Source organism: Vidua chalybeata, chromosome 3 (assembly GCF_026979565.1).
Source record: "Vidua chalybeata isolate OUT-0048 chromosome 3, bVidCha1 merged haplotype, whole genome shotgun sequence".
Taxonomy (NCBI): Eukaryota; Metazoa; Chordata; class Aves; order Passeriformes; family Viduidae; genus Vidua; species Vidua chalybeata.
The window spans coordinates 79,568,658-79,582,625 of record NC_071532.1 but is presented as its reverse complement, the minus strand read 5'-3'; the positions used below and the strand labels follow the sequence as shown (position 1 = coordinate 79,582,625).

Sequence of the window (13,968 nt, the reverse complement as noted above, 5' to 3'; positions counted from 1 at the left end):
GCGGCACCGGCCAATGGCTGGTGGGTGGGCGGGGCGGCGCCCGCCGCGTGGCACTCGGGCCACGCCCCCGCGCGGCGCCGCGGCCGCGCAGGCGCCGCCCCGCCCATCCCGGGAGCGGCCCGGGGAGCGCCGGGAATGGCGGCAGCGGGAGCGCCGGGCCGGGCCGGGCTCGCTGGGACACCCAGCCTCGCACAGCTTCACTGACTGCACGCTCGGATTGCAAAGTTGCCCCCTCAGTGCGCTGCTTTTGGCTGGGGTGGGGTTAATTTTCTTCACAGCAGCTGGTACGGGGCTGTGTTTTGGATTTGTGCTGAACACAGTGATGACCATGTGGAAATGTTTTTGTTATTGCTGGGCAGGGCTTACACAGAGCCAAGGCCTTTTCTGAATTTTGTGCTGCCATGCTGGGGAGGGGGCTGGGGGAGCTTGGGAGGAGACACAGCCGGGACAGGTGACCCCAGGTGACCAAAGGACATTCCAGACCATGGAACATCATGCTTGGTACATAAGGCAGGGGAAGAAGGAGGAAGGGAGGACGTTTGCAGTGATGGATTTGTCTTCCCAAGTCACCGTGAGGTGTGATGGGGCCCTGCTCTCCTGGGATGGCTGAGCACCCACCTGCCCATGGGAAGCAGTGAATTCATCCCTTGCTTTGCTTGTGTACACAGCTTTTGCTTTCCCTATGGAACTGTCTTTACTTCAACCCGTGTATTTCCTGCCTTTTACCCTTCCGATTCTCCCCGATCCCTCGCCCGGGGAGGCGGCTGTGTGAGGCTTGGCTGCCGGCTGGGGCTGAACCACGACGCCCAGCCAACACCGGTGTATCTGCTGATAAAAACATAAAGGATGCATCTCTGCCCACGCCCATCAACGCAGGACTCCATTCCGTGCTCTTCTCCATCCCTGCGCCCGGCAGGGCCCGCAAGGCTCCGCCTGACCACGCCTGCCCGGTGCGGCTGCTGGGCGCTGTGTCGGCCGCGTTTGACCAAATTCTGCCCTTAAAGACTCGTGGTGCTTCCTTGGGGTGCTGAACCTCACCATGTGCTGAACCGCGGGGTTTGACTGCGGCCCTCTCGTTCCAGGCGTGCCTGGAGGGCAGTGCAATGGCTGTCACGGTGAAAGAATGCCTGGAGCTCCAGCTGCTGGAAGTGGAAATGCTCCTTTCGATGTTTCCCAAAAGAGGAGAGTTCAGTGTGGATGCGGATGCCGTGCCCAGCATCCAGCGCTACCTGAAGGATGCCGACGGAGCCCTGCCCCCACAGCTGGAATATCGAATCGCTGTCGAGGTAGGGGAGTCAAAGGTGAGAGCTGCCAAGGAGACTTGTTCATGGGTGATGTTGTCTTTACTCCCTCTGCACACTCTTGAAAAGGCTGCCCGGAAAAAAGGGGGTAAAAAAGCCACGGCATTTTTGTTTGCTCTTTGAAAAGTCAAGAGTAAAAGAAAATCCCGGCTGCTGCTAACATCTGTGTTAGAAATACAATAATGTAAAAATAGCCCACAATAATGTAAAAATAGCCCAAATAAGTGAATGCAATTACAAGGAGTCACAAGAACACAAAAACAAAACCAACCTATGAGCAGAGAAACCAAACTCTCAGTATATGTAGTTACAACAATTTAACTGATTGACGAAAGGGATGGAACTAATTGATGTAAATACTTGCACAGAGAACTCAGGTCTGAATGCATACTAATGCAGTGCCTAGAAATTGAGAACAGACAAACTCAGCCTAAAAGCCATTTTCCATGGAACAAAGGTAATCAAACACTAGAACAATTTACTGGGTAATGAGATGGCCTCATGATTTTTTTTGAAACTTTAGGTACAAGCTTAGGTATCTTTCTAAAATGAACCCTTTCACCAACCTACAGAGAGAAGTTTTATGAGCCATGTAGGGAGGGCTTGTGTAGGAGCAGTGGGTTTTTTTCCATAGCAGATCGTCAAGGAACTTGGAAAGATAATTAGTCATTTCATGATTCACTTCTCTCTACAGGACTATCATATGATTGTACACTGTAGTGAGTACCCCCTCATAGTCTACAGGAGCTGGAAGCACTGAGGACACATAAATCATTCCCTGCTCTTGGACTAGAGGCAGGGTTCAGCTGCCAAAGAACTGTAGTGCTCTGTTTGAAGGCACTGTAGGAATAATCAAGAGAGATTAGAGATTCAACAACCCAATATTCATAAGAGATCAGATAAGATAATCTTGTGGTCTCCCTGACCTGAAATGTACATAAATCTTTTCATCCCCTATAATCCTGATTCCTCTTTACAGTGAATACTTGCTTTAAATGATGGTAACACACAGAATCATAGAATGGTTTGGGTTGGGAGCAACCTTAAAGATCAAGTATTTCCAACACTCCTGCCATGTGTCTCTGTATACAGTAGGTATAATCACAAACACCATTCCATGTAACTCTTGGCCTTTTATCCAGCAGCTGGGCTGAGTTCATTACTCATGTGCATTTGGTAAGGGATGAGATTCTCAAAAGCCCTTGACTCAGTTCATTGCTGTAGCAACTCTGAGCTAGAAATATCCCTCGAGGGTAACTGTGTACCTTCTCCCAAGCCGTAGCATTAGTTCTGTGAACAGCACAAAAGCTGCCTGGATAACATGGGAAGCATTGTGAAAGTGGCAGCATGATGCAACACAAGAAAAGAGACAAAAGAATGGGTTATTGGGACAGAAGGGATGTGGAAATAGTTCCAGTCAGTAAGATGCTGCAATCCTGATTACATCTCCTCATAATCTGCCTCTGACAGGGAAAAGAATGTAGCGTGTCTTCAGTAGCTGCAGAATTAATTTTCTGTGTGTGTGTGTCTTCTGTTTTTAAGGTAAAGGTGGAGTTGCAGGTTCTCCTTCCTCATATGTACCCTCAGGTGGCTCCTCAGCTTTTTGCCAGATCAGATGCTCTGCACAGACAGCAGCAGTTGCAGCTCAATACTCGTCTGGCGTCTCACATTGGCTCTCTGGATTCAGGAGATCTGTGTGTATGTGAGGCTGTGCAGTGGGTGAAGGACAACACCCTGCCTTTCTTGGAAAACTGTAAGGCCTCTGAGTGTGCTTCTAAAGAAGTCAGGGTTAAGGAGATGCTGCATCGCATGTGGATCTACAGCCATCACATATACAGGCAGGAGCTGAGGAAAAAGATTTTTGACTGTGCAAAGAAGTTAAATCTGACTGGCTTCTGCCTAACTGGGAAACCTGGTGTCATCTGTGTGGAGGGACTCCGGGAAAACTGTGAAGAGTTCTGGCGTGTTATTAGATATCCCAACTGGAAGCATATTTCATGCAAGCATGTGGAGAATATAGAAACGGAGGGAAGCATTGATAATCTTCGTCTCTTTCACAGTTTTGAAGACCTGCAGTTTCAGGCACATGGTGATTATGGCCTGAGGAATGACTATCACATGGATCTTGGTCAGTTTCTAGAATTCCTGAAGCAGCATCAAAGTGGACACATTTTTCAGATTTTATTTGGTGTTGAAGGCAAACTTTCAGACAATTGAAACTGTTTATGAAGAGTTCTAATTCTGGAGAGCAAGAGGTGTTGCTAACATTGAAATATTTTGTCTTACAGCTAATGTGAAAAGGTAAACTTTAACATCTGAGATAAATGGTTCAAGTACTTAATATCAACTTTTGCGCTGAACTGCCATGTATTTTTGAGATGTGTTCACTGATTTTCTAAGTATCTAAAACTGGCATTTGTGTCTGTGAGCCATGCCTCAAAGCATTTGCAAGGTGATGAACATTCCAGCGTGTATTAGGAATTACACACTTCTATCTCTTCATCTGTACTGTGCTGTGTGAATTTCTTCTCATCTCATCTCAACTTACTCTCTTTCAGTTTAAAACATTCCCCCCTTGTGCTGTCACTACACGCACTTGTAAAAAAAGTCCCTTTCCAGCCTTCTTGTAGGCTCCCTTTAGGTACTGGAAAGTGCTATAAGGTCTGGCCAAAGCCTTCTTTTCTCCAGGCTGAAAAATCACAATTCTCTCAGCCAGCTGTCATAGGAGAGATGCTCCAGCCCTCTGATCATTTTTTGTGGCCCTCCTCTGGACTTGCTCCAGCAGGTCTGTGTTCCTTTTATGTTTGCGTCCAAGAGCTGTGTGCAGTGGTCCTTTTGGGGTCTCACAGAAGTGGAGCAGAAGGTGAGAATCACCTCCCTCAGCCTGCTGGTCATGCTGCTTTTGATGCAGCCTAGGATACAGTTGGCTTTCTTGGCTTCAAGTGCACATCACTGGCTCACGTTGAGCTTCGTGTCTACCAGTACCAAGTCCCTCTCCTCAGGGCTGCTCTCAATCCATTCTCCACCCAGTCTGTGTTTGTGCTTGGGATTGCCCTGACCCAGGGGCAGGACCTTGCACTCAGCCTTAAACACCATGAGGCCTGCACAGACCCACCTCTCCAGGTCCCTCTGGATAGCATCCCTTCCCTCCAGTGCTCTGACTGCCCCACGTGGCTTGGTGCCATCAGCAAACCTGCCGGGGGTGCAGTTGGTCCCACTGCACGTGTCACTGACAGCAATGTTAATAGCAACCCCTGAGGAATGTCACTCCCACTGATTGCCACTTGGACATCAAGCCATTGAGTCCAACTCTTTGCAACCAACCATCCTTACCCACTGAGTGGTTCATCCATCAAATCCATGTCTCTTCAATTAAGGATGTCTGTCTGGTTATGTTAGTAACAATTTTTCATCTGTTCAATTCATGGCATTTTATGTTTACACTGTTAGGCCAAACACCTTGGAAGTGAAAATGGGTCAGATGAGAAAAAGTTTAGTTTTCCCCCCTACATTACATAAGGAAATACATGTAAAATACAGAAAATGGGAAAAAGCCCCTATATATATATATATTTAATATTACATAAAAATACAAATTATTTGAAGAATCCTTTCTATGTCAAATTAGTGTGGAGAGAATTTTCCAGCAGCTTGTAAGAGGCAATGCTGTTAATGGTCCATTAGGCAGCGTTTTCCTGCAGGGAAGCGTGCTGAGTGTGGACGTGGATGGTGAGTGTTCCAGTTTGTAACGCATGATCATATTTAAATATAATATGTATCATATAATGTGTATAAATATAATATGTAGTTGAAGAACACTACTGAAAAGTCCCCTTGAAGGACCACCAGCCCACCACCTCCCACTCTGTACCTGAGTGCCTTCATGTGAAAAGGGGTACTAAGCAATAAGAGCAGACTCACTGCTGAGCTGCACAACTTAAAAGACTGTGTTTAAAGACTGTGTTTCAGCACACTTAGCTGATGATAACATAAATAACAGATATTATTTTATTTCAAATTAAATACAAGGAAGTGTTTTAATACCATTCTCACAATAGCAATACATTGAAATGCAGAGGATGGCATTGAAATGCAGAGTGTTTCTGGGTGCTCAGAATATGATTAATGTCTTTTCCTTCACAGGTAGGTTGTGGTAGGTGTACTGTCGTGTGATCATAACTTCTGCCAAAAGCACAGTCAGGCCAAAATGTTGACACATTCCCATGAGGCAGTGAGGGAGAAAGTGCCTCTCTTTCTGAATTTGGGACCTGTAATCTGCAGCTGTGACAGAGCTGAGGGGCTAGACAAATAAAATTAGTATTCAGTTTTCTAGAGAAAATCTCTCTAGTAAAGATTAGAGAGAAACAGAAATGTTCAAGTAACCTTTTTTTCCAGAACCATCCAGAAAACATATTACATTTTTCTTGGAGTGGTAATTGCTTAACAACTAATAATTCCTCAAAGTCTATTCCTGGCATTTTGATACTCCCTTTTTGTCAAGAACATGGAGTTCAAGAAATTAGGCCAAACATTTGCAATGGATCAGAACAGTGGTTATCTTGGTGGGGGAATGAAATCCTTGATCTTATACAGGACATTACCTTAGCTAATGTTAAACGTCAGTATTGTTAAATGTTATTGTTAGTAATGTTAAAATGTTCTGATTAGATGTGAGCAAAACATTCTGCAGGTTTGGTTCTTTTAGAAAATTTTCATTTCATTACTCCACACAAGAGTGACCAATAAGCATTTTCTCTGGAATAAAATATTCTAACCTTATGGTTGTTTAAAGCTTGTTTTTTTTTAAATAATAGGTTCACAAATTATGCAAATTACACTGTGACTGTAATGGATAAAATATCAAATGTATTTTTAAGTGCCCATTTATCTGCTTAAGTTCCCACTGATGTTTGTGACCAAACTCTTGACTCAAGATATAACCACTTTTTTCAAAAAAATCTATCAAACTGTAGTGTAGGATATCTCAATTAAAATAACAATCAAAATAACCAAACACAAATATATCTCTCAGATTAATTTTTATTTTCTCATGTATAATTGACGATGTCTTGATCTGAGTTTCTAACCAACTACTAAGAATTAGAAAAAGTTTTCTGCATCTTAAAAAATTAGCTATTCTTAGGCTTTCTAGGCAGAAACAACCTTAATATTTTAATGCTTTTTAACTGCAGCTGATTTGTTCGTTCTTCATTAAATATTTACAGTTTCACTTTCATGGCCTCTTCAGGCCAGGTGTAGGAGTCAGCCACAAAGCTGTTGTAATCAGTACTGTACACCTGAGAGCGGATGAAGGCTTCGAGGTCCTTGGGCTGAGGATAGGTGGAGGCAGTGTTATTCCTGTAGGCTTCTTCTGCGATCTGGAAAGATGCGTTCAAATCCTAATTAGTGCTGTAAAACTGAGTACACTTAACAGGATTTAAAAATATGACTTAGTTGAAAATCAAGATGAGACTTCACCCTCTCTGGTGCTGGCACTCACCTGTGTTCACACTGGCTCCAGGTAAGTACCCCGTGAATGACACTACAACAGGATGATGTTTGTGGGTCTGACTTGGGCTACTTATGAACAGGATTATATGTTCAGACTGTTACAAATACAGTGCTCCTCTCTGCACAGAAATGTCTTAGCTTTTACTGTGCAGTGGTGGATAAAATATTCCACAAGCCCTAAGCACTGAGATACAATTTTTGCTTTTCTCTCATCACTTTATCCTGGTTTACCATCTTCCCAAAGCACTGTAAGAAAAGCATGATTTGTTCAAAGCTTCCATGCTCCTTGCATGTTAAAGAAGATTAGTATTTGCCATAGCTTGATAATATACTTCAAAAAAGTAAACTCATGGGAAAAAGTAGTCCTACGCAGTGCACAGCATGGCTGGGGGAAATACAAATATCTGCTGGCTCTTTCTCACCCAGACCATACCTAAGTGAATCAATTATGCATCACAAATACAGCTGCACAAAAATTAAGTTTAGAAAGGGTTGGAGCTGTCTCAACACATCAAAGTAGCCTCTCACATCTGAAGATCACCTACTTGATAAACAATCTTCAGCCTGGACATTAGTCTGTGAAACAAAGGAAGTCTGGCAGACAGGTTTTATGCAACACCACTGTGAAAAGATCTGCTTGAAACTCTTTGGCAAACACTCTAATGCTCCTCCTTTGAATAAAAAGGAGATGTTCTTCCTGCTTTCCTTAGCTCTCTTTAAAACGTGAATGTTCTAGTTTGGTGAGAAGCTGAGACCCCAAGTCACCTTCTTAAGACTTTTTTTCTAGAGTTAATCTGAATCCCAACTCAATTTGACTGAGAAGCACTTTAGGTGTTTATGTAAGGATATCTTCAGGTCTCTGGACATAATTATTGTGGTTGAATAAGGTCTGAATTCATACCCAATGCTTGGTATTCCAAAATATTTTGATAGTGTTCCTCTCCTGGAAAAGGCAGAGGCCTCTTGGGTTGGGTTGTATGAGCCAGAATAAGTATTTTCAGGAATAAAGTTTGAACAGAGAACAGGCAGAATCACTTGGTAACATTTTCCTTCTTTTGTATTTTCTATAACATGCACACATAGAGGAGGAATTTCTATCACTGAGTTTCTGCCAAATGCAGAGCCAGTTTGATTTTGCCAGAGGAATTTAAGTAACATTTTCACATCTACAGCACAGAGTTACTACTTGCCTAAGAAGACATGAACTTTGAGAAGGAGTTTTCTTAAATATACAGAATGAGTGAAGCTATAGAAACTGTTTCAAGTATGAGGGTTCCTTGTTATTCTTTCAAAAGCATATGAAGTGGAATTACTCACAGTAAGGTGACAAAGAGAGAAAACAATAATTGCAGGAAAAAAGGTCACACAGGACAAGCAAAAAGTTGAAACTGATAACCATGAAGGTCCAAAAGCCCTTCAGCTGTGCAGCTGGCATGACTGGTGGACAGCAGAGTCTGTGCTCTACAGACATACACACTTGCTGTAGATCCACAGCTCTCCTTGTATTTGGATTACCTTTACATTTCTGAATTTAAAATTTAATTTTGAAACTGCTGCATGTCCAATATCGATTCACGTAAACCAACTTGTGAGAAGGTGTGTTAGGTGATTAAATCAAACCACGTAGAGCTGGTGGGAAGACAAAAAGCCACAAAAGGCTGAAATGACTTACCCTCACAGCAATTTTCAGTGACACCTCCTGAATAGTGACTAATGGAGGGTAGAGGCGACCTTCCTGCAAATTCTCTTCTGTAACTTGCTGTGCTATAACCTGAAATAACACAAACATGTGTAACTTGACATGCAGATGCAGCTGTAGCTTGATTAAACAGTATTAATATTGTCTTTAGCAAGGAAATGTTTCTGCTTTGGCAAATTCCACAGATACTGCTTAATCCACCTAGAGAACATTTTTTAGAACCACCTTTGTCATTAGGAGAAGCTACACAAGAATTAAAAATGTAGGGAGTTAAGCCTTTTTCTCAGACAATAAAAATTACATAAATCTTGAGTAAGTCCATGACACACATAAACTAGCAAATAGTTCATTGTGAGATATAAATTCCAGCCAACAATTGCAGGTGGGTCAAAGACTTCTAAAATATAAAGAAGCACCTGTCATTCTGACAGTTGTCACATTAACCTGTGCAGGGAACAGAACTGAAACCCTTAAGTGTAAAATGCTCTGAATGAAATGACTGGCAGCTGGTATTTGTGCTATCATTAGCTACAAATTGTTTGTCTTTTAGGGACTTGAAATAGCCTTTCAGGGTGATCCAGATGTGGATAGAAGGAAAACTCTGCTCTGGATAACATCTGGTGGAGCCATGTATGACACACTAAGAGGTTCTGAAAACACCAGGAATGTCCAGGAAACACAGAGACTTGCAACTGATAACAAAGCCCAAAGAGAAAGCAAGAATATTCCCTTTTGAGGGAATATTCTAGGAAAACACTTGAAACAAAGCACAAACAAAACTTCCTACATTTCCTGTCACATCGGGTAATAGGACCCTGTACATATGCTTGTAAACATCTGGGACTGCATCAGAACAGGTGTCTGTCCCTTCCAACAGAAGTAGGTAAATAGTTTGAAATAAAGTAACCCCAGATTCAAAAGAACTCAGTATTCTCTTATGCAGACTAACTAGAATGTTGGTAGCTGTCCTAAGTTCTTCCATTTGGAGTTAAAATGCTGACAAAAGCAACAGGCTCTTGAGTATAACAAGTGAAGAAAAAGTATTTGTTTACATTTAGACCTGATCTTGAGAAATACAGCAGAGAAAAACCCTCTAGGGGGAGCTAAGAGAATGTAAAATCAAGTTACTGCTCTCCATAACAGCAACCAGGCTATTTCAAAATGATCTACAGCCCTTTGATGTGCATCTGAATGTAAAGAGGCACTTAGAACATGAGGTCCCTGATGTTAACAGCTTAAGAAGGCTCTGCAGGAAAGATGAAAGCGGAAGAAATCAACAGCAAGTTGCTCTTACTGCAATGCATCACTGAAAATTAAAGGTTCAGGAGTGGAGTACTTCTCTTTTGTGATTCTGTTTTTGATAGAAGGCAAGCCACAAAATATTTGGGCAGTGCTCAAAGTGGGAGAGGTAGCAAGAGCAAGTGTACAGATGCCATGCTGTTCCTTCAGACATACTCCTGTAACAGCACTGGAAACTATGCAAAAACACAAACTCAAGCATTTCCAAAGAGAACAACACCCACTTCATGTGGTGTTTGAAAAACACTCCTTGAGAACATCAGATCAGTAGCAGGGGAAAAAAATGATGAAACAACATGTGGGATTACTGAGAAAATAAGAGGTGGCACAGAAAACATAATTGTGCCAATGTATAAATCCAGAATGTAGCACCACTTTGAGCACGGGGTGGTTTTTCTCCAAATACTTCAAACAAGAATGGGGTAGAATCATGAGGGGGTATACAGAATAAAAAACATGATAATTTTTTTTTTTTTTATCAAGGAAACAAAAAAATAGACTTGGGAGAAAAAGAGAAGTCTGAAAGGAAATGCAAAAGACAACTGAAGGCGAACATTTCTTATGTTGCTTGTAGGGAAACCAAATCATCAAACAGCAGAAAATCCTGAGTTTCTTTTTCCACAGGACTCATAATCAAAATGTGACACTAATTGCCAAAAAATGTTAAAATGTATAAACATGTTTAAAAAGCCACTAGGCTCATTTATGAAGGAACAACCCATACAGAGTTAAAACATCCAGCACAGGAAGGCCATGCAGTAAATTTTGCCAGAATCTGAGAAGCCATTTCAGCAGAAGGATCACTCTGTATTTCTCTTATTTATCCTCTTTTCCTCAGCTTCTGCTAGTGATTGCTTTCACAGGAAGATACCAAGCTGTTTGGATCCTAGGTACAACCCAGTATGGCTATTTTCATGTTTTAAATATTAATTAATTCCATTTTTTAATAGAAAATTAGTGAAGCCTTATTGCAGAATCTAAATGAAAGCAACCAAGACAAAATGGCATAAAGCAAGTGGGGCATCTTGGTTTTTGGAGGACATATTCGCCATAATGAAAACATTTTGTAGGATTATTTCTGAACTAAACTGCAAGTCACACATGCAAGACTATTTCATTAGTTCATAATTCTCTGCCTCTTTTGTTTTGTTTGGTAGGCAGCATCCCTTGCCATCACAGAACAACTGCCTGCAGTTAAGAGATATTACAGCTTACAGTACCTTAGATTCATCATCCAAAGTCAAAATTACACTCTATTTCACTTGGCAGGAAGGAAAGAACATTGAAATAAAAATCTGTTCTAGTTATAATAATTACTTATTTGTGACTTCAATCTGATTTAATTGGAGATGTGGCAAAGCAAGAAGCAGGAGGTGCAGGCAAGCAGCTTGGGCTCCTTTCTTTTTGTAATTTCTTTTTTTCAGGTAAGCTACCTTGGCAATGTAAGAAGGTCCCTCTACCCAAAATGCATGGGTTTGGGTATCTAAATTTTGCAGCATCTGGGATGCTTCCATTTCAAATGAGGAATACTAAGCACTATTCTAAAACCCCCATGAAACTATTCTAATTTTATCCTTCCAGTAAAAAAGCCAAGAACATAAAACGAAAAGAGCACTTTTGCTTTTGCTTTGCAGTGTAATTATTCAGCTAAGGGCTTATACAGCCCTGCCAGCCTTCACAGCCCTGACACCTCTTCTGGCAGACTCCTCTGGCACCCACCAGCTCAGCTCACCCAAGCCCCAGAGTCCCTCACACGTAAGGAGACCAGATGTGAAAGCCCTGAGCTGGGAGCAGTAAGGGGGATCCTGCCACCAACAGAACTTCCTATGCAAGACAAAACCCACATTTTTATATGTCAAACTTTTCTAGAGATTTTACTAGGGGAAAGCAAATGCATAGTAAAACCTGTACCAAAGAGTCAGGAAAGAATGTGTACCTCAAGTGAGAATTTAAAAGCCTCCTCACAATTTCTGATACTATTTTACTTCCCTGACTCTTGCATTTCTTTGTTCAGAACTGATTTTTTTCTGACTTCATAGACTGTCATATGAAGCACAGTTCAATCCACACATTTGCCACCTTTTGTCATCAGCTCTCACCATACAGGAACCAAATTTCACACAAACCAAAATGAAGCAACTTCTACAACAAAGTAGGGCAACTCTTAACACAGCAGTTTAGACCAGGAAGTGAGGATCACCATATCCAACTGAAATTACAAGGGAGGATTTAAAGGGAAGATATAATTACCCAAAGGCTGAGGAGATGGATCATTGCCCTTTTATGATGGTTAAAGCCAGTGGAGACAGGCTGGGCTTTTTACTAATTTTAAAGATGGAAATTGTGAATGTCTTTCTTACAGAGGGCAGGCTGTTAGCAAACCTCTTTAAAGATGCCATAGCATGCACCATAAAAAACCTCTGAAAGTCCAACAAGGACAGCATGCAAGTGCCCACCCCTTCAGAAAGCTTTGTATGACATACTGCCTGTCATAGGATCACATTGCCTATCTGCCCTTGAGTGAGAGCCAAGGACCACTTTCTTCCCTTTAAACCATGAAGAGCACAGAAGGAGCAAGAATCTGGAATGAAATATTCCTTAGAGAAGCTGCAGGAGCTGAATAATGCATTCACACATCTTCTAATTGGTGCACCATTTTTTCCCTCTTTTTTATTGTTCCGTAGTTCAAATTCAAACACTTTTTGTAAGCAAAACACTCACACATGAGTCACCCCAAAGCTCCTAACATCAATCATAGTAATTCCTTTCAATCTAAAATCAAACCTATGTGCCTGTGCAACTGTACATATGTGCATTTACCTGTGGTAGCACAGTACTGAAATCTTTCTTTTTTATCCTTCCCAACAGAAGGTGAAGTTTATGTCAGGTGAGCCTAAGCCAAGTGTTAACTTTTTTAAATGACTTGTCCAAATACAATTTATAAAGAACAATACACCTTGCAAATAAAGGCCTTACACAGAAAGCAGTATTTTTCCCGTTTTAAAGTTTTGCTCTTTAATTGCTCATTAATACTAAGTCACTAAATTAAGGAATTTAAATAATTTTGAATACAGTACCTCAGCAGTGGTGAGGAATACATTCTCATCAATATGTCTCATTCCACATGAAATAACACCAAGGGCAACTCCTGGGAACACATAGGAATTGTTACCCTGTCCAGGATAGAGAGTTTGTCCACTTGGAAGAGTGACAGGATCAAAAGGACTTCCACTGGCAAAAATCCCACGTCCCTAAATTGTAAGAAGAAAAAGAAAGCACATTAATTGAGAGATTGCTGTTGAAATATTTCTCACATCCTTTTAAATATGCACCAATGTGGAAGCTGGGTTGAATCTATTTATCATCTCTTCTGAGAGGGTGTTGGAGCTATTTGCCTGAGTATGTCTCAGGAACATTAGAATGCAGGTCCTGGAGATCACTGGTCGTTCTCTGTGGCTGTCTAACCCGATCTGTACCATTTAGAAGGAGGGAAACTGAAGCCAGCACTCATTATTCACTTTGTGCATCCATGCCAGAAGAAACTCCATGGCAAGTACAGAGTTATAAAACCCAAAGTGAGCAATACTGCTATGGTAGCAACAGGTGATGCTACTGGACTTTTTTCCCAATAGCAAAGCACCCCAAAATGACACTAAGGCAACTAAATGTCCTGCTTTTGGATGGGGTGATTTCTGAGGAGCTGTGGGCAGGCAGAGCTCTCCTTTCTTCCCAGTCCCACACTTCAGGCCCTTGAGCCCATTCCACAGCTGAACAGAATGACCAAGGTGCAAGCTCTGCCCCTGGAACATCATCCCACAGAGCAACTGCACAGGTCAGTGTGGAACCTCCTCTGCCAGGACCTTGGGGGTCCCCTCTTTGTAACATACTGAGTAGGGTGAAGGCACCCACAAACTCAGGCACCTGCCAGTACTGATAAACCCTTAGAATGTTTCCCAGCAGGTTTTTGGGTAATGCCAGGTAGGACTGTGGCTGGCAGGCCCAGGTATCATGCCCAGACTGGTACAGGCAGTAGGGAAGAGCCAGCCCCTTTGGGGGAATTAAGAGACTTCAGCTATATGGGTACAGGTTACACTAACACCTGTCCTGAGGACAAGAGATCTGCCTCTAACTCAGTTCAGGTTGCAGCTCATGTGGGAG

At 42.2% G+C, this 13,968-nt stretch overlaps 2 protein-coding genes across 4 annotated transcripts in view; one reads left to right on the top strand and one right to left on the bottom strand.

Moving 5' to 3' along the window:
• Positions 1 to 117: 117 nt before the first annotated feature.
• Positions 118 to 6,080, top strand: RWDD2A (RWD domain containing 2A). 2 transcript variants are annotated; one of them, XM_053937910.1, is made up of 3 exons: positions 118 to 284; positions 1,083 to 1,286; positions 2,844 to 6,080. In XM_053937910.1, the coding sequence occupies exons 2-3, from the start codon at positions 1,104 to 1,106 to the stop codon at positions 3,516 to 3,518; spliced, it is 858 nt and encodes a 285-aa protein (XP_053793885.1). In that variant the 5' UTR covers positions 118 to 284; positions 1,083 to 1,103; the 3' UTR covers positions 3,519 to 6,080. The 2 variants fall into 2 exon arrangements, with proteins under 2 accessions (XP_053793885.1, XP_053793884.1); XM_053937909.1 differs by having other exon boundaries at positions 1,083 to 1,301.
• A 243-nt stretch (positions 6,081 to 6,323) lies between these two features.
• ME1 (malic enzyme 1) overlaps positions 6,324 to 13,968 on the bottom strand; it is a 152,672-nt gene continuing 145,027 nt past the window's right edge. For both annotated transcript variants that reach the window (XM_053937907.1, XM_053937908.1), the window contains exons 12-14: positions 12,888 to 13,061; positions 8,485 to 8,583; positions 6,324 to 6,679 (exon numbers count right to left, since the gene is read on the bottom strand). In XM_053937907.1, the coding sequence (XP_053793882.1) occupies positions 6,521 to 6,679; positions 8,485 to 8,583; positions 12,888 to 13,061 (432 nt within the window). In that variant the 3' untranslated portion in view covers positions 6,324 to 6,520. The remainder of the gene's footprint in view (positions 6,680 to 8,484; positions 8,584 to 12,887; positions 13,062 to 13,968) is intronic.